Here is a 21,071-nt window from a genome sequence, read left to right as displayed (position 1 = left end):
TGACATCAACATTGTGTGATCTGAGTTTGAGATTCTGAGCATGCGCGACCGAAGGTCCTTGCGTCACCGTTTGCGCACAGGTTTAAATCTACAATAGGTGTGTTTTAAAATTAAAGACTAGGATATATCGGAGTTCTACTGGAATTTAATTTCCCACTACAGTCGTTAATCGCTTTTACACAACATTAAGTTGCACTTAATAATGCAGCAATAATATCTTAACAATAAAAAGTACAACTTTATATTATTTTATTTACTTTACTAAACACATTAAAGTCCCTGCCTGCACGGCCTGCATCAAGTATCATTGTTATATCGACATACATTAACCACCTCGAACGTAATATAACATATATACATGTTTTTTTTACTTTTTTATAAATCGAGATAGTAGATTCAAAATTTAATATCTTATACCAATAGTTGATATATCATAGAAAAAAATTGTATCCAACATATATTTGTATTAGAAACAGTCATTGGAAAAAAGTAGCGAGTAACACATTCTCTTATAAAAAAAAATAGAAGCAAAATTGAAATAAATCAAATGAGACAATAAGTAAAGACTGATATAAGTTACCTAAATAATAATAATAATAATAATAAAATTAAGAGTTTATAAATTCACCAAATTCTCCAAATGTTGCACTCGTGTAATAGATACTGTAACTAGAAATACATTAATTTTATAAAATAAACAAATGTTATACTGAAAAATTTTGCGCACTTGTGTGTGTTCTTCTTCCGCGCGCGTTGGCCTAATTTCTTCATAAAAACCTACTTAAGATTATGGCACACAAAAAAGCTTAAGCAATAAATAAACCAATCTCAAACAAGCATTCTCTCGAACGTAAGCTACGTTCAAAAGAATTTTGAACCTGTGATTGGTTGATTTGCTTATCGCTTACGTTTTATTAAGTCTTTTTACTTCTGCTCGTGTGCTTGTTACGTCCCTGAACTGATACCGTTATATCCTGAATTGGTGGAGCGTTGAACCGGTACGGATGGAACTATGACCGTCATTCGTCGTTGCTCCTCCGACAGGTGTGTTTGTTTTAAAAGGAAATTTGTATAGCGTGAAGAACGCGCGATCTCGTAAGTGAAACATGCGGTAGGTGACGAAATAGTACGAGAAAATACGAAGATACTTCTATTGTGGATTTTGGTGTCACGTGCGAAAATTAAAATAAAAACAATATTGACGATCTCGTCGCGCGATCGTTCAAGAACGATTGACGATCGAACTAAAATGAACAATTTGTTGCTTTATTTTAAAAACAATAACATGGAGAAAGCAAAGAAAAACGGATTGAAAATCGAAGAGAGTCAAGGTGAAGGAAAAAAATCGATATTTTGGACTTACTTGTTGTGGTTGTTCGGAGGATTCTTCGGGCTTCATCACACATATCTCGGCAGAGATGATCAGGCCTTTGTGTATATCAGCACATTCGGTGGTTATCTAGGCTGTGGTTGGTTCAGAGATATTTACAGGATACCTGCGTATGTGGCCGATGCGAACGGCGACTTAGCGTTTATCGAGAATTTCAAACGAAAAGTCAGATCTAACCGAAAGGTAAATAGAAAAGGTAAATACATGTTTCGGCACACGCGTTTATAATAATAAAACCTAAGCGATAAATGATGACGACGTTATTGAGTTCTGAAAAATGTGTGCTTTTTTTTATTTAATCGACCTTCGTTTATTACGCTTCGTCGCGTACCTACAAATCTTCGTCTTCGAGCTGTCAACGTTCGAAAAATTGATGACGTCGCGTAACACGATGTTGTGTAAATATTTGTTGTGTAAATATTTAAACGATATTCAGTTTTGCGACTTTTGCAAAACAACAGAAATACGTGAAAAGTTGATGAACGTAAAAATTCACAGCACAATTAACGCTTTGTAAAATATTCGATGACGGAAATTCAGAACTTGTTGATTTTGTTTTAGCCGCCGTTTTCCACGGTGCGATTCTTGGCAGAGACCGCCGTAGCCTACTTATGGGCCGAGGTGTTTAACAGCGCGATTCCGCAAGAAGAAATATACGGTATTAATTTCCGGCACCTGTTGCTCTTGATACCGACTGTGATCGCGTTGGGTAAGAAAAGCTAAAGCTAAACTTTCGACAAGAGAAAAATGCTTTTTTACATTACGCATATTTTCTTATCGCTAATTTATGTAAAAATTGATAATGTTTTAAGGTCACAAGTGTTACGTAGGAATGCAGAAGTGTCTTGTGCGACAAGCAAAAAATATTGCGAAAACTAATTATCATTGATTTATATTCTGTCTTTTCCGAATTTTATTATGCGAATGTTATTAGACATTTCTTTCGAAGTTTTCATCAAAATACTTCAATGTTCTTGTCTTTGTATAATTTTAATAATTTTTTTTTTTTTTTTTTAATTAAACTAGAGATAAAATTTTTTTCTCTAAAATATCAAATGTTGCGATAACAGAACATGTAATTATCAAAATGTAAAAGAAATTTTCGGAAATGTAATTTATTTCGATTTTTATTTATTAAAAAGGAGTATGGACAGTTGGAAACATCGGCAGAGAACAGGGTTCAATAAGAGCACCACTGATTGCAGCCTATATGTTGTATCCGACTTCGCATTACATAGGCGATCAGAGCATGTGGATATTTTTTATGGTACTTGCGTCGAGCTTGAGTTTCGATAACTTTAGCAAACAGTGGCGGCTGAAACCAAAACAACGAAGGAGTTTCATCCGACGAGTGACGTGTTTAGGATTAGCGCTTATGCTCTACTTTGCCGTAATCGGCAGTTATCTTTATTTCAACGCGGTTGTTACGGATAGCGAAGGTGAGGAAATCAAGCTCTCAGAAGCGATACAGCACTTCCTCACGTCACCCATTTGGACGGAATTCAAAGTGAGTGTGATATACGATAAGTTTTAGATGAGTTACCATTACGGCGCAATTTATTTGATAAAAATTTCTTCGTTGTACTTCAGGCTAGTTTGGAAGCTACGTGGATACAAGCGAAGCACCAAGGCTTCTGGGCAACTTGGGCGCAACTGGTGGATCTCACGGATCCTCGAGGCGAGATAAACGCTTACAAGGTCGGGCTGTGACTGTGTTCTCGTGATTTGAGTTCACTTAACGACCGAAGTCATTAACATTTCGTAAACTTTGTAGGTTTTGGGTCTCTCGCAAACCGCTTCGCAAAACGAAGTAACAGCGCGATGGAGAACTTTGTCGAGAGATAATCATCCTGACAAAGTCAAGGGTTCGGAGGAGGAACGACGCAAGGCTCAAGAAAAATTTATGGAAATTCAACAAGCGTACGAAATACTATCGCAAGCGAAAAATCGCAGACAGCGACGAAACCGTCGTTCGAACGAATAAATCGCGCGCGATCTCTTGCAATTGATTTAAACATTTATAATTGAATGAGAAAGATATTATACGGATCTATATGAAGAAAACACAATAATAATCTCAAACGTTTCTTCCGTTACTGCTTTTCAAAAATAAGTACAGTATTCGTTCTCCAATCAAAAGATACACAGTTGATTAAGAAGACATTTATTTAAACAATCATCTGATAATAACTGTATCGATATAAAATCTCTTGTACATAAAACGTATATTTTGTAAGTTGAAACGAGACTTGCGATTAACGCGACAATCGCAAGCTCGCTCGTGCGCGATCACTTTTTTAACTCTCTCGATGAAACTCTCCCGAAATTCGCTTCAGCTCGACATACACATTTCCGTTCTGTGGGAAAATCGAATTTTATAATATTTGGAGTGAATAAGAAGAAAATTTTTTTTTTCCAGGTTTCACACAACATTACGATTGTTCGAGGTAATTTTTTGACGTGATTTCTCAAGTTTCTCGTGTTCCGATCTTTTGTAAACATCGTTCGCAACGTATTTTGCTTCGCCACGTTGAACGATCCATTATAAGTCTCAACTAAAAATAAGATTCGACCGTTCTGAGTGTTTATGCATTCGGCCGCGGCGGTGGTTTACACCGAAAACAATCTCGAGTACGGTACCGTAAACATGACAACGTTTCAAGCAGCACGTCAGGGTAAGCCACTATCTGGAAATAGTGATTTATCGGGAGCGATCGGGTTTCGAGGGGGTTTTCTCTTTGATGTGTCCGCGAAAACGTCCTCCGAAAGAAATGCATCACTAATATATTTCTTCGCGAGGTAAAAACGGATATATACCTACACGGAAAAAAAAAAAGTTTTGCTATTATATGATTAGCAAAAAAAATGGTTGACTCTACGAAATATTTTGTTTCATCAACAAAATGTTTTGTTGGCGAAACAAAAATTTTAATAAACTTAACAAATGTTTTTTTGCTGGCCATATAATAACTAATTTCTTGCTATTCTAGCAAATCTTTTTTTCCGTGTATGATCTACTTGAAGGCTCCGGTCGGTCGATCGGCCACGGACACAACAACGGTGTGTGGAATCGGATAACACGTAAACGATCATCGGAAGATCATAAACACTCTTCTTCATCTCGCTGTCTTTACGTCAAGCAGACTTGCGTAATTTTCCTTCACGATTGTTCAACGCGAAGCGGGCGACTAACTGCGGCACGTGTTCGCGGCCGCGCGGAAACTTTACGTTAGACTACTTGCTCTTTTTCTTCGAGCGCGGCGGCTTCGGGATGGAGTTCTCGATCTTATCCGTGAAACTCGACCCGTACTTATCCGAGGTCTTTTCTAAAAAGTCCTGTGGCGAAACCAACGTCACCCTGTGTACAACAAAAAAAATCAGCACTTACAAAATGAGCCTTGATATTATGTGACTTTGTAAACAAGTTATGAAAGTTGCAATTATGCAAAGTGCTATTTTATTGAAAAAAATTTTTTTAACTAAACTAATGTTAGTTTTTGATCTTCTCTGATGCATTCTTTTACCTCAACTGGGGAACGCTCAGTGGTCGTAAAAGACTCTTGACAACGGGTGACGGTTTCGGCAACGCAGGACTGCTCGCGCACAGAGCCGCGCTGGTGAGTTGTGATACTAGAGAAAAAGTCCGATCGGGACTGGAAGAGGTGCGGAAGACTTTCCTTATTTTCGACTTCAATCCCGAGGGTTGTGGCATAGGCGTCGTAGGTATAGGCGTTACCTATGTGTTTAAACAGGATTGTATATCTTTTTTTTTTTTTTCAACGCAAAAGAAATTCGATCAAGAAAAATGTCAAGATATACCTTTCCTTGTAACACTTTCGCAGCCAATTCGGGCTCGCTGCCCCAACGACAGGACGTTGTCCTCTCCAACAGACGGTGTCTGGCGAATCTCTCGATCACTTCGGCGCACACATACCTGCCACAAAACCTCGCCCACTGCTCGGCTCTCAGGCCCCTACCGTGATCACGTAATGTTGGGTTTGCACCTAATTTGCAATTTGTGAAACTGTGACTTTTTTTTTATTGTATTATAAACGCGAGACGCGCAACAAGATGAAATTGAAAAGGATTACATTTTTTTGACGATACATCGAGAACATGAGATACTCGATTCTTTTTATATCGAGAGTTATTGTTTTACAAATTCTTATGTAATAAACATTAGAAGTGATATAATTGTACTGTTGAATTACTTATTTTTTTCAACTCACCGGCGAACAAGAGTATCTTCGCGCATTTTGTTCTACCTTGAAGGGCAGCCTTCATTAGCGGCGTGAAGCCCAAGGTATTTCTGGCGTCCACCTCGATATCCGGACATCTCTGAAGAAGGATGTTGAGGCATTCGGTCTGTCCTGTCCGCAAATACGTAACGAGAAACATGTACTGACATCATCCGGGGTGCGTCGATTTTCTCGCGCTCGCGTATATTTCATAATTCGCGATATTTGGCCCGGAATGTTTGTCTGCACGCGTCATCGTTGCGCGTATATCTCACACGGAGAGTACTTTTAACGTTCTTGCTATTTTCGGCCGTCTGTGTGACGCGATGGAATCCTTGCGCCGGGGGGCGAAAACACTCCCGACTCCCGGATTTGATATTGGAACTTAAATCACGTTTTTAAACATTTCCCAATGTTTTACCGTCACTACCGTGATATTTTTGTTGCAATTTGCGCACACACGTATGCAACAAGATAAATTACTTAATTAAACTATTTTCGAGATATTACCCAAAATTACTTTGAACTTTGCCCCACTATGTTTTTCGTTACGCTTTTATTCTCCGATGCGAACACGGATGTATATAAAATACGCGACCACGTGGCCACCCGTCGAGAGGGGGTGATAGCGTTGCAGAAAAGAAGCAGAGACATAAACACCGGGATAAATTATGTTCTAAACTTCGGTGTCGGAACTTTCCGAATTTCACAAAAGTTCCTATAAAAACACCGTAACACACCTTGGACGCCCACTCATCGGCGTTAAGTTCACGCGCACGATTGATGTAATATATTTATTCTTGCCATTTTCTCCGTGAATGTATATATTTAAGCGCCAATTTTACTCTCGCTCGTATTTCAGTTTTGAAATTGCCGAATAGAATTGTTGCAACGGATATTTTTAGTTTTTGAAACCGCGATGAAGCCTCGAGTAGTCATCGGTGATATTATTACACAAGCGCTGGGTATAATTCGAATAATAATAACAATAATAATAGGAGATAGATATCAAACGATCCAAAAATAAGATTTCAAGAATTACATTTAGAATCCATATGAATAAAGATTTTATATTTTGCCGATGTTGTGCGTATCACACAGTATATCGATTATTTATTCGATTTGTGTAACATACACCATAATCGATTCGCAACGTAGTCAAATTGCTCACCGGCCTGGGCGGCAAAGTGAAGCGGCGTGTTTCCCTCGTTGTCAGGCAGATTCGGGTCCACGCCTTCGAAAGAAAGTGCCAGTTCCAGCATCGCTGCCGCTCCGTTCCCAGCCATGTAGCTTATGGCCGTCTGCACTCGCAAACAAATAATCCCGGCTTCAGTTTACGCCGAAAAAGCACACTCGATTACGTAAATTCGCACGAAACGTTTATTAACGTCTTTGACCTTAACACGCGGGATTATACCAATGTCTCTTTTACGCGCGTTTGACCGTGACATGAAAAACCGCGCGCGTGATTCCAGGGCACGGTAGATTTAATAGATTTAATCTACTAAATCTAACTCGCGGCGGAGATGGATGCGCGCGAGCGAATTAAAATTTTAATTAAGATTTATACGTTGTTCAATTAAATTCAACGGAATTTAATTTTTTTTCCAGCAACTTTTTTTACGGCGAATTATTATCACGTTTTTTTGTTTTTATATTTTTCACAAAGTTTTTTTTAATCAGATTTGTTTTTGAACATTTTTATTCACTCGGTTACCGCGTTTTTAACAGAAAGTATTGAACATCGCGTTGGAAAGAACATGACACGTTCTCCCGGTGGAAGATGTGTTCTCTTTATTCCGCTATTGTTTGCCGCCTTCGTCAATATGCACAATAGACTGACCATCCGATAAAAATCAATTTATTAAGTGGCTATTGACGATGGAACGTTATTGCTGTGCTTGCGTCAACGCGCGCCAATATACAAACAGATGTCAAAGCGCGGATTGCGCCAACAAACATTCGAAAGAAGATGCAGTCGCTTTCAAGACGATACGCGCAAATGTAAGTCGGTATAAACGCAATATGAGTTTCTGTTTTTTTACAAACAGAACACACACACGTGGGGATACGGAACGTGTGTGGTTATTTCTTTGTGTCGCAATAAACTTTTCAACACTGTCGAATATTCGTGTATAATTTCTATTTTTATTATCATCTAAGCTCTCACATTTCCACAATGTACACGTATAATTGATTAACAACTTCTCCGGGAGAGAATTCTATTTTTGACTTTATACATTTAGACATACAACATACGTGTGTGCATCGATTCTTTGTAGATTACACATGTGTAACACAGATTTATAGATAGGATTTTATTTGGTTATACCTTGTTTTGTCCCAAAATGTTCGGATCATCTAAAAGTAAGCTGAATTTTACGATTGAATTCGAATAAATCGAAATCAAATCACGCGGTAAGACCGTTGTCACGCTTTATGTGACAGCTCCGCAATGTATTCTCCACGCTCCATTTCCATCAATCCTACACATATCCTACACACACGGAACAAGCTGACCTCGCGGACTCTTTGATCCGCAGCCTCCGTTGAATCATCGCAGACGTTTCGTTTCGCTTCGCATAAGGAAATCAGACACACGTCGCCTCTAATGCAATCCCAGGGTTGGACACAATAATTTTTAAACGGGTGACACCGTCATCAACATCTCACGCACGTGAACCAAAGAGCGAACATTTCGCCTGCGGACGGGGTGCGTGATGCAATTATCCTTCCACGTGCTTGACCTCAGCTAACGGTACTCGAGTTATCTGTTACAATTTTGTACCGAGACATACACACGCGCCTTCTTTTAATAAACAAATGTCCCAGCTTTAATATACAATGTTCGCTCCACTCAGTTTTCCACGAAGGTCGACCGCATTCTAGCTGGAGGCAGAAGAGACAAGACGCGACTCGACTTTAATTGTGGCGCGACACCGCCGCACACGGAATGCGGTCAGCTGCGGAAAAGTTTTCCGCGCGGAATCGAGATTACGCGCTCCCGTATCGATCGCGAGAACGTTGGTCAGTCTTTGAAAGAATCGCGCGAGAATATAATACGTAATTATACATTTTTTTTTTAATTATTTTAATAAAGCGTATATTTATTATTTACGATGTTGTTGTTGTCCTCATCTATGAGGAAGTTATCCCAAACTCTTCCGGAGATACGAGAAACGTGAGTTATCGTTTGATGAGAGTCTACTCTTTGAAAAAATTCACTTAATGTTTATAACGAAGTTTCTTAATTAAACTTTCGCGCTGTATAAAGTTCTTGTTACAAAAAGTGATTTTGGATTTTTTCCACGAAGTTTCAGGTTTTTATATGTACATATATATGTTTACCCTCGAAAAGCGCAACCAATTTTATACATCTCAGAGCGCGATTTTACACCCGATTTATTGCAGAGTTAGGTGTCGTCGAGCATTTCGGTACTTTTCCACGAGGCGATGTGCACGAGAGAATCGCGCACGAGTGTTAATGAAACCACCACTGCGAGAACGGAATTTTTTTTGTCAAATATCATATTGTCGTGCAAAAATGGAAAATTACCGAGCGAATCGTTCAGAAAGAGAAAAAGCAGAAGAATCGATTACATTCGTCAGATCGATTTTCTAAACCGCTCGAACAGTTTCAGAGAAACAATCAAGTTAATTACATAGAATTTCGCTAGCAATTAGAAAGTTCTTTAAACATCGTGCTAATTATCATCAATTATCTGATGTACCTGGGTGCGAAGTAGCACGAAATACCACAACCGAATTTCAACCGTTGTGTCTGCAGAAACAGCTTGCAGAAAAAAATAAACAAAAAAAGTCACACAAATGATTCACGTATTGATATATACTCTTGATTAAATTTCGATAAAAATGAGAAGAAAGCGAAGTCGCGTGCGGCAAACAACAAAGATAACAAAACGCGGTGTTCGGACCGCAGTTATCTCGTCGACAATCAATCGTCGTGATACGTACCACGTGGGTTTGCATTGTTGCGAGCGTGCATTTTTGCATAACACAGCGCGGACCAATCGTTCGGGAGAAGTTGGCGAGAAACTCATGCATCGCGATGCCGGAATCCCAGCCAGCCGATTTAAAAATAGAGACCTATTCGAAGGCGAAATTTGTTTCCTGCCGTCGCGCGCGGCTCGCTTCGGCCTTAATTGCACTCTCATCGATCGCGAATCGCGCGCAGTTAATTACGGATTGCCGTTGGCTTTCCAATTCGTCGCGCGAATTCGGTTAGCGACGCGATCCATTTCGTCAGATGACGGACCTGCTCCCGTTTCGTTGGCGCACTTTTCAAAGAATTTCGAAAAAGACGCGCCGGCTAATTTCAACGCAAACAATTCTTAATTAACGATCGATTAACTTTCAATATGTTCACTATTTGTATTTTCTGACAAATACTTTTTAACATACTTTTCCGACTTGACTTGTTGAATTTGACAGAGAGAATATAAAAGTTTTTTTTATAACATTACGCTCTGTTCGCGCTACAATAAAGGATGCAACAAAAAACGTTATAAAGTAGGTAATATATGAAATTACAGGACGTAGTGGTAATTAGAGACTAAATTCGATTAAATTAAAGAAAATTTCAACTCACTCTCCCGCTGCCATCGACTACGTTCACGTCCATGCCTTTCAGTCCTACTTTTCGGGCCTGCGCTACGATTTCCTTGAGACCGATGTCGTCCGCTTCTCTTGCGGCCCTCAAAAGGGCCGTAGGGCCCCCAGAGGGTATTTCCCACGACGGCGGCACTTTTGTTTTAGTCGTCTCTTCGCGCACGCGGTCTACACACACACACACACATACACACAAAATAGAATTCACGATCGTCTCGTTAATATCTTTCTAATACCTTCGGCTTAAACGCTAATCGCGGATAAGCTCTATATTGGATTACTTGCGCAAGTGTATAATATATCAGCTTTAAGTATCAGAGTTTACTACTGAATACTAATTCTATTTCATTATCTCACGCGACTCGAAATTGCCGTGTCACTCCAAATTTCACGGTCGTAAATTGCAAACTACTATACACTTTGAAAAGCGTCTATTTCTAGACGCGTTTCTTCGTTAAAGATTTTTATTTCATGCAAATTATAAATTTCTTTCTTGCACAGTGTGGCAGAAAAGGTAATTAATCAACAATTTATCTCAGTTCATTAAAGGCGGCATTTTTTTTTAATTCTGAGAAAGCAAATCTAAAAGCTTTCGCATTGACCCGAAAAACATATTTTTATCTCAGTGTACATATAAAACAAAGTTTATCGACATCCAAACACTGCTGCTCTCTTATCAGTTAACGCAAGTTTATCGCGACTGATATCGCTCGGCGCTAAAAAGCAATGTAAAAGCGTATCAACGCAGAAAATTCATGCAAATAAAACATTTCGACACAAGTGATCGCTGCTGCTTACGTAATGATAACGATCTGAACAACTGCATCGCGTTGTTGGTTACTTAAGACAATACTTAAGACTTCAGGAAGTTCGACTGTCTAATCGAAGGAACAGCAAGTGAGAAACAAATTCTACTCGCAATAATATCTATCTATTTAAATGGATTTTTTATTCAGAGAGAACTACTGTCGGCTTTTTTTATCCGGAATATCCAGCTAGCAAACTCATGAACTTATCGCGATCGAAAGTTCTCACGCAAAACTCACCTTGAAGCACGCCTTTGCGATAGATCTTGGCCTCGTGAACGGCAGACTTTCGATGTGGCGTGCGTTTCTCCTCGAAGCTGGTGTCGGAGCTGAAGGAAACTGATTTCTTCACACCGACGTCCTTCTTCTTCCAGCTCGACGATAGTGTCTGAACGCTGCTCGACTGCTGCAGACGCTGCGAGTGCGCGTCCTCGCCGTTTGTCAGGATCGAAAAGTATCCTTTCAGACCGGAGTGCTTCGAGGACGAGGAAGCGCAATCGGCAAGTTTAGCGGAGGGATGATGCGTTAGATTCGCCAGAAAAGCGGAAGATCTCTTGAGGATACCTTCTTCCGGCACCCGTTGCAATGTTCTCTCCCTGGTTGAAAGACCTGCACGAGACCGCGATTCTATATTTATCCGCGGTGTCGCTTTCCACGATGTTCTCGCCGGTCGCACATTATCAGATTCGCGGCGTGTTGGCATCGCGAAACAGATTGTCGCGAAATTTCGCACTTTTTGTGAAAAGTGTTTTACTCGACGCTGATGATCGTGCGAAAGATGATTGTCGCGAAATTTCGCGTGACATTGGGATCGATGCGCAACGAAAGCAAATTTTTGCGCTCGATTTACAAATGTGCGTGACGTAAATTTATTTTGATAGAAGATTAAATATATTTGTATAAATAAATTAATTAGCGTTAATACGCGGTATTGTATAGTTTGTGTAGATCTGCTTGTGAAAAATTGACTCACAAACGACGCCGTGACAAGACTTAGCTTTTTCAACTTCATTTCATTTGCAATTCTAATTAGAAACAAAAAATACGAAATATAAAGAATATGCGATTTCTGATATGAAATATTTTTGTTTTTTGTCAGTTGTTTGCGTGTGAGAAAATATAACACGAACGTATGTACGTACGTCATCGTCGTTCTTTACACACAGCCAAGTAATATCAGAAAAATTAAAAATAGTACAGGAAATTAACTTCTCCATTAGAAATATAGTCGCAAAAAAGTGCATGTATTTAAAACGAGTTGGTTTTGCCAACGGCGAGAATTGAACTGAATACATAAATAATCACGGAAGAAGGAGCAAAAATTATTTGCACTCTTATATATTGCGAGAATATTAAAGTAAGATTAAAACACATTGAATCAATGCTCAGAAATTATGTGCCGCGTACCTTCCTTCAAATCCTTCGGCACGGAAGCGGATTTGATTATTCCTCGTGTTTGAATGTTCGATCTCGGATTCTTCGACGCGTCCTTCGACTTCCTTGACTTCTCGTCGACGGCAACGTCGGAGCGAGCGATTTCTTCCTTGGAGTGGATTCTCCCGTTGACAATCGAGGACGATCGTTTCTTGGTAAAAGTAGTTGTTTCACTCGCGACGCAGTTATTTCGAGCAAGTTCGCCCCTAGAGGCGACGATGCTGTAGTTGTTAACGCACGTAGAGCCCGATGTGCACTTCGTGCGTCTGCGTGTGCCGTTTTCTCGCCACCTGGCCTGCTCCTCAAGGATCCGTCGGACTTTCTGTCGGGCGCACGAAACGACGAAAAAATTACATCTCGAGAGACAAATCTCGGAAAACCTATCTTGTGTTTTAATTTGCATTTAAAGTTATTGACGCAAACTAATAATAAATTAATAATAAGATAATATAATAAGATAACTAATAATAAGATAATTAATTTGCAAGATATAATCAACTACGTTTGAGAAAAAATTTTTACTTTTATCACTTTGCAAATATGCAAATTTTGCAAAGTTTTTATGTAACTCTAGTTCCCAGAATATATCTATCGAGCATTGTGACGGACGACAACATCGTTATGAAAACAACAATTTGGTTTGCTTGTGAAGATTCTTCACACTTTAAGAAACATGCGATTTGCGTCAGCGAAGATTTTGTAAGGTTCCGCGCTATTCACTCACTATATTCATAAATTATTCACACAGAACTATTGCGACTGAAAAAAAAAAAAAAATATGATCGATGAACTCGCACGCACTTTGAAAAAGAAATGTTCGCTTATCTCTCGATCTCGTCTCACTAACGACGATTGCGCATCTCCGATCGCTAGATTCGCTCCAGCCGCGCGATCCTCCTCGGAAAACGACTCGCGCCTTCCTGATGAGCTCGCAAGTCGTACACGCAAGAGAGTTCTAGCCGGCTCTCTTTAAACGCGCTATTTATATGTCAGTTAAGCTCTCGCGTCGGCCGGTGCACGTACACACGCGCGTTATTAATGCACGAATGCGAGCCACGTTCACGTTTCCCTTAAACGTTCACGATCATTTTGTGTATTTGTTGCGCACTTACGTGTTTTCTGTGTTACTATTTTCTCAAAAAAGTTTCGATAAATAAAAAAAAAAAAACTTTTCCAATCGCGCACGAACTCTCGCGGTAATTAATACTCATTGTTGAGAAAAATGTATCGCTTCTTTTAATATTTTGCAATCAGAAGACTATTTTTTTTAAATATATTAATTTTTATTTTTCATAAAAACTTTTTTATCTTTTATACACATATTTATATATATAATGTGTACATTGTATTATATTGTATATACAAAATATAAAAATTTATCAAAATTTAGATAAACTTACTCTGAAAGCAATTTAGATCCCTTCGCTCGGCGAAAGAGAGAATGGAGAGAGATATATATATGTGTACATTGTATTATATTGTATATACAAAATATAAAAATTTATCAAAATTTAGATAAACTTACTCTGAAAGCAATTTAGATCCCTTCGCTTGACTAAAGAGAATGGAGAGAGAGAGAGATGTCTCGTTTATATTGTGCGCGCCACGTGTCTCAAGAGCGCTTCTCTCGACGGTACAACTGTCTCTTGTTTTTTTTTTTTTTGCCCGGAATAATCACAATGTGTCTAGCGAAGCGCTAACTTCGCGGACGTTGAATGCGCGAGGGAGTCCGATACCGGCGGGAGTCGACACTTTTGCGGAGGAGTTCGCGCGTCCCGCGAGATAGACTACTGCTCTCGCTCTCTCGAGGCCGCGAGTTGTCGTCGCGCGACCGACCCGTCGATGATTCGCGTCGACGTAATGAAAACGAGGATGCACTACACGAGAGAGCGAGAGAGGCAGAACTTACTTGCTGAGTGGTGGTCGGTTGTACAGTGGAGACAACGACGTTGTTGTCGCTTCCAGTAACGTCGCCGGTGACCACAGACATGGCGGTGGTTCCGTTGCTCGTCGCGAGCTTCACCTTACGACCACCCACCATGGTCGAAGGTCGGGACTGCGTAACAAGCTAGAAAAAAACGACACATAACTTTGCTTTAGAAATATGACACGTAGCAATAAGACTGACTCGGAGAGCGCGAAATAACAATCTGATCATGCATGAAAAGAAAAAAGGAGATTCTGTTCCGATAAAGATTTTATTGTTTCAAATGACAATGAAATTTTGAGTAAAATGTTCAGTGACCGAAAGAGAGTACTTCATATATCAATCGGTATAAGATCGACGGATGATCGTTACCTGATTCGTTGATTCAGATTTTTTCTGCCTCGAGATTTATACGCTTGACCGAGAAATGCATTGATACTTGAAGGAGGCTGCAATATTAAATTAAAACACGTGGGAGAGAACACTTTTATCGTCGGAAACTCGAATCGACTCTCCTGTCACGCAAACGTCGCGACTTCCGCCGAAGCGCGTTGGAGAATCGCGTCTTCTCTCAACCTACATTTCTTTTTTTTTTTTTTTTTTTTTTTTTTTTTATTGTTTCGCGATTTATCAACGCGTGAGCTAGAAATTACGAGAAATGCGAAAAAGCGCGATCGATAAATAAATTATCTCGTCTCGATGTATAATTTTTTGTGGTTTTATAATTAAATCGAATTTTTTCTTTTTATTGTACGTTGTATGAATATTTCAATAACGCGCTGTGTGTGGAAAACACGTTTTGAAACAGCGCATCCGTCTATTGATCGAAAGAAGAAACTTTGTTCGTTTGTTTGGCGTTTCTAATCAGGCAAATGCGCTACACAGTTCCGACGAGTGCGCGAACCGAATTGTTTTTCCCTTTTTTTTTCCTCTCTCGTGCTAGCGCGCCGTTAACTTTACGGCCGGCCGACGGAAATTACTTCAAATCCGAGGCGAAAAGCGGCAAGGCGATTTTCAACAGCAAAGCCAACTTCGCGGTACTCGCGTAAAATTGTGCTTTCATCTCTCGAACCGCGCTATTTCGGCGCGCTGCTACACAGCGCACAATATAATCCTGGCTCTACGCCAACACTTTCAATTTTTCCGATGTACATTTATTATTGATTTTTACGACATTTTGAAAGCACTGTTCGTTTTTAACAAAAAAAAAAAAAAAGAAAAAAAAAACATCTGTACACAAAGGCAACCTCGTTAAAAGCCATCGTGTTTGTCTCTCGTTATAACTTTGAGGGTCTTCTCTGAGTCTTTCCTCAAGCCAAACTGTTTGTGTGAACAGAAAGAATTGTATTATCGCGAATTAGAGTTAGGAATGCATTTTTAACGAGAGTTATCAAAAAACGTTTTGGCTTGAAAGATTCGAGATTTTGCTAAAACGGTCTACGAAGAGCTTATCGGGAAAACTGAGAATTTAGCGCGAAAGGCAACGAGGCAACTAACCGTGAATATATAGAAGATGGAAGATCTCGAGATTTTGACTTGGTCGTGAACGAAACTGGCACAAGCCGACTATGTTAAATGGGCGTGGAGTTATCGCCCTAGTTATCGAGTTTTCGTCGCTCGATTTCTACCCGTGTTTGCACTCATCCTGAATAGACCGTTTCATATCCAAACAATGCGTCGCTCCGTGAAAGCTTCCGTCTGTGTGTCGGCGCGAGAACAACGTATGAAACAATATCGAATGCTGTAAAATACGATGTTCAACATGCGCATCTATTCCCCCGTAAGCGGGTTTGATCCCCGCGTTTCTCTCTGCGAGATGATCAATGGCCGGAAGAGCGATCGTCGTTCGTCACAGAGAGAGAAAAAGCTTCCTCGTTTCGTGCGCAACAAATTTTTCGCGGCACGTACTTTTCCGATATCTGACAGTTTCGTTTGTGCAGACCAGATCCCCCCGTTACCACGAAGTCGTCACGAACGGAGATAAGAGAGCAGCTGATTAATCAAAATGACAGAACAGTATCGCGGCGGAAGATTAATCGCGACTACATGTATCACACGCTGTCAGTTAGGATTTTAATAATGCGACGTCAATCGGAACCACGGCGCTTCAAATCTCATAAAACATATTTTAAAACATATATGCGATTCTTCCGTTTGGAAAAAATATAATTTAATTTTTTCATAATTTCAGTTTTTATGTATCGAATTCTTGTCACATTAACGTTATTCTAAAATTATTTCAACTTTTTTCATTTGTTGAATGTAAAAATCTCCCTTAAAAAAAAAAAAAAAAAAAAAGAATCGTTCTATGAAAAACGAGGTGCTCTTAAATCTTTGCGCGGCTCTCTTACGAATTAACGAAGCTCGCAAAGGAAATATCCGGGGATTGATGCACCGCCGAGATCGGATTTGACATCGAGATCGATATTCTCGCGATATGTCTGATAAACGTCGGTAGGTCTGATTTATAAAGGCTGCGCGTCGCGTTTCGGCTGTAACTCCATCGAGGGATGATCATCAGCGCCAAGCGGAAGCTTCGTCTGATTGACTTTCGGCCGTGCGTGCTTTCTGACATTGATTGACCGTACTCGCTGCATGAGAAGCTCGTCGCTCTGGCAGCCACTACAGCTACATGTACGTAACGTCATCTCGAATAGCGCCAACGCCGAACAAACCTTATCTGTCATTAGTCACACCGTTCTCGTTTCACGAAAGACAGAAATTAGCACGCCAAGAAATTAATCGAAAGAGTTTGCTTAGAGGTTAATTGAACAAGAATACTTTACATTTTTAGCATCTTAAAAGAAATTACTTAAGAAAATTACTTATTGTTTATTACGCAAATTTTAATTTAGATGTGTCTTCACAATTTTTTAGGAAGAAAAATCAAAATCACGTGAAAAATAATTATATCAGAGAAAAAGCGAGAGAATATACCTAATAAACAATTTAAGTTATTAATCCAGATAAGTGACATTTACAAGTAGATGAAGTTACGTTTGACGAGTATCAAGAAATGGGTGGAGAACGTGCGCCAAATGATGGAGGGATAGTTCTGATAAGAAGCGGCAGGAGGGTAAAGCGCGCAGAACCGAGCACGCGAGCTCCTAATCGTCTCGAATAGGCCTTTCGTGCCAAGGTCGGCACCCCCGACAAAGTTTGGCATTGGAACACGAGTTCACGTTTATGCGGATACGTCTCTTCCGCCGCGAAAAAAAATCCGTCGTCAAAAGCCACTCGGCAACAGTGACACAGAAAATGGGACGTCTCTTTGAAACAATGTTCATGCACGCGATTCCCGCGAAATGAACTCTCTCTCTCTCTCTTTCTCTCTGAGGAGCATAATTAAAAATTTACTTTGTTAATTACTGGACGAACGACTATGTTGCACTTGTGGCGCTGTGATATTTCGAGAAATTACTACGGGAGCGTTTTTATATAGCACAGACGAAGGAAAGAACTTTTTTTTATTAATTAATTTTAATTTTGCGTAATTCACAAGTTTATTCTTTAAAGTTTTTATTTGCAAATTGAATGTGTAATTATTTTTATTTGTGCCGTGTTTCTTAAATTTATTATTTAATTAAATGTATATATATGCGATATATTCGGAAAGAAAAGCGAGTTTCAAACATTGTCTAGTGACTGTATTTAAATGCGGCAGACGCTAATTGCTATTAGACTTGACGGGCAAATTCCAACACGTCACATGAAGAGAGAAGCTTCACGGCAATTCGCTAGAACGCGATGCAATTTTTTTTTTATCGAGATTCCTTACGTGCAAAAGTTGTTGTAAGAAGTGTTGATAAGTCTCACGCGATATTATCTAATAACGAATATTTGGTTTGTAGTCACGTGCGTTGTGTCATGTCGTTGACATTTTCAGGACACAATCATGATCTCAAGACGCTACGTCTGTAATTTGACACGCTTATTCACGGAGTTCAAAGCTCTCCTCTTATTAAATATAAAACGTCTCTCCTAGAGACTTACCGGTTTAAATTTAAACGATGCGATGGCCAAGAAGCTGGAGTCCGTAAATGTTTCGCTCAAGACCATGACCGTGGTCGCATACGTCGTCGCGATCTGCTCTTCTCAGGCACTAAAAAAAGAAATTAATTATAAAATAAATTCCCATGTTTTTGATTTGCAAAAAATTTCACACAGGTTTCATAAGATTTTTTTTACTCTGCAATTAATATGTAATATTCTAAAAACCGTGCGTAAATATTCAATTAAACGTCAATAAATAAAAAATAAACATAACTTTTTTTTTATAGTAATTAATTTCAACATACTTATTGTGTTAATTTTGATTAATGGCTATCGCAGTTACGATATTGAACGAAAACTAATGAACTCTCTGTTATAGCTTAACGTGTTTAATCTCGTAGATGCACTCTGACAATGAGTCACGGTCTAAGGCGTGATTCTTTTGAGTATCTGTACTAGGGCCACAGACACTGCGCCACGTGTGTTCTAAATCCGTATCGCGTAATTAGGTGCCTTAGACGAGAGCGACAGAATCTCTCGTATTCTTCATGCAATCACTCCGTGAACAGAGAGAGAGTTGCGAAACACACATTACCTTGAACTTATAATTTCTTGATAAAATACATTTAAGTTAAGAAAGTAGCAATCGAGTTTTCGAAAGTACAATTTTGTTTCAAGTAATAATGCATTTAAATTACATATACATTATTATTAATTCATCGCGCGCGTAATTATATAATTACTTTTTTTAAAAAACAAAAAAACAAAAGAAGAAACTTACATTTTACTTTCACAATATCCGCGATCGTGATGTGATCGCTCCGGGCGTAAACAGTAATATACATAGGCATCGGACGTTTCGATGACATCGAAAAACATTACCTTTGCGCAACCGGTGCCTTCTATTCTTGAATTACGATTGAAACACAATTCTTGCGAAAGTTTTCTTTCAAAGAAACGAAGCGGCGAGTGCACAAATCGGACCATTTGCGCGAAACGAACGAACACGTCGTGTCACGGGACAGTATTAATTTTTCACCGACTTTCTACGAATCGTCCGTTCGTCAAGGGGTTGATTGGCTACTGGGCCAAAGTTTAAATTGCACCCTCGCACACCGAAAGTCTCACGAGGGCTGGAGCGAGATTCACGTCATCACGCAGGCGCGAATTTCAGCCAGGTGTTACGATAGCTCGCGCTGTGATGGAAAATTAGGAAGATGTGCTCCCGCGCGCTTTTAGCGGCCGACGACGTCGCATTCCTAGCGAGATGCTCGAAAAAGCCTGCGACGGAATTCTAATTGCGTCTCCGATTTTATGGCGCTTATTGCGTACACGAGTGCTTCGCACTCTAAAACGCACGAAACAAATTTGATGTGAGATTTGATCTCAAAACGGACACAGATCACTTGGCAGCGTAACAAACGTATGCTATTTTAACGAGTGAATTGGAATCGGCAGGATTTTAATGCGCGCGACTTTGGTACTTCGCGAAAAAAATCTTACGTCATTTTTTTTTTTATGAGCGAACATTATTTTCGTATGTTTATACCGAGGCTTTTCGCAGCTTCGATGTCTCAACGGCTGTGTGGGTACGACTTATCTGTAACGACGTGAAGAGCGCGTAGCTTTGCTTTCGATTTTTCAAAGCCGCGTATTCGCGTATATCGCGAATTTTATCGTGCTTCATGATGCACTTACGTATCGCACGGTATAAATGATACGATTCGACGTTATCATGCGTCACTATACATGGATGACAGATGAGCAAATCCTAAAGCGAATCGATAACGCTGGCGATAATATTCTAAGAGATATCTATTTTTGACAGTATTTTAAAAGGTTCTCTTGTTTTATGCAGAATTTGACATCTGTGTCTTTCATGTGTGTGTGTGATCCGTGTATATTATTTATATGAATATAAAGTCGCTACCGGAGTATACACATGAAAGTGATCATCATCGTGTGTTTACATTTAAAAAAATTATGTGAACTTACATATTCGAAACTGAACTTATCTCCGAACGATCAATTTCTGATTAAAAGCAGCTGGTGGCAGTCATCAGTGTCATCGTTAACCAGAATTGTCGAGTGTCGCGACAAGCAATTTACATAACGTTGCTCGAGCACACGTCCCCGCGATTGATGATCTACCTATTAACGTCGAGACGACGTCCCGGATCGTGCTCGATCCACTGTGGAAACACGTGTACGCGTAACTCGTCGACATCAGCGGTCACTTCCGAATTGTTGTCGCGCATTATATCGAACCGCATTAAAACGACGAATCTGGAGGCCGTCACCTTCGTTTCGCGAGAACGAATATCGGCGAGAGCAACACGTATGCTATTTCTGAGACCGCCGGGATCGGACGCGATTAATAAACGACGACCGGTGAGAGAGAAGCGAGCGCGATGCGATCGGACAGTGACGTGTCGAACCGAAAAAAAATATCGACGATATAGAAATAAATCACATATCGCGCGAGCGCGATGACATATATTTAGCCGAAACGTGCTTATTATTTCGATCACCTTGGCGGAGAAAGAAAAAACGCCTTGACGCCTAGATGCGTATCGCCGAACTGCGACGATGATAATAGCTTGTTATGCCGAGAATAATTTTATGCCTCCGCGTGAGATAATACTAAATGTCAC

The 21,071-nt window shown here is 39.8% G+C and overlaps 2 protein-coding genes across 5 annotated transcripts; one reads left to right on the top strand and one right to left on the bottom strand.

Moving 5' to 3' along the window:
* The first annotated feature begins 932 nt into the window (after positions 1 to 932).
* Positions 933 to 4,283, top strand: LOC109853975 (dnaJ homolog subfamily C member 22). The gene is made up of 5 exons (XM_020426605.1): positions 933 to 1,573; positions 1,952 to 2,099; positions 2,533 to 2,897; positions 2,981 to 3,088; positions 3,165 to 4,283. The coding sequence occupies exons 1-5, from the start codon at positions 1,250 to 1,252 to the stop codon at positions 3,372 to 3,374; spliced, it is 1,155 nt and encodes a 384-aa protein (XP_020282194.1). The 5' UTR covers positions 933 to 1,249; the 3' UTR covers positions 3,375 to 4,283.
* Positions 4,284 to 4,327: 44 nt separating this feature from the next.
* On the bottom strand, positions 4,328 to 21,018 carry LOC109853946. Of its 4 annotated transcripts, none has more exons than XM_020426544.1 (11): positions 20,413 to 21,018; positions 18,418 to 18,526; positions 14,407 to 14,565; positions 12,471 to 12,819; positions 11,304 to 11,672; positions 10,238 to 10,425; positions 6,800 to 6,929; positions 5,620 to 5,760; positions 5,210 to 5,394; positions 4,915 to 5,126; positions 4,328 to 4,748 (listed from the first exon to the last, which is right to left on the bottom strand). In XM_020426544.1, exons 2-11 carry the CDS (start codon positions 18,481 to 18,483, stop codon positions 4,625 to 4,627), a joined length of 1,923 nt encoding a protein of 640 aa, XP_020282133.1. In that variant the 5' UTR covers positions 18,484 to 18,526; positions 20,413 to 21,018; the 3' UTR covers positions 4,328 to 4,624. The 4 variants fall into 4 exon arrangements, with proteins under 4 accessions (XP_020282133.1, XP_020282134.1, XP_020282135.1 ...); XM_020426545.1 differs by lacking the exon at positions 20,413 to 21,018 and adding an exon at positions 19,300 to 19,545; XM_020426546.1 differs by lacking the exon at positions 20,413 to 21,018 and adding an exon at positions 19,199 to 19,241.
* Positions 21,019 to 21,071: the final 53 nt, after the last annotated feature.

This window comes from Pseudomyrmex gracilis, unplaced genomic scaffold (assembly GCF_002006095.1).
Source record: "Pseudomyrmex gracilis isolate BER0280 unplaced genomic scaffold, ASM200609v1 scaffold_57, whole genome shotgun sequence".
NCBI lineage: Eukaryota > Metazoa > Arthropoda > Insecta > Hymenoptera > Formicidae > Pseudomyrmex > Pseudomyrmex gracilis.
The sequence above is the reverse complement of the archived record's forward strand: the minus strand, read 5'-3'. Positions and strand labels throughout refer to the sequence as shown.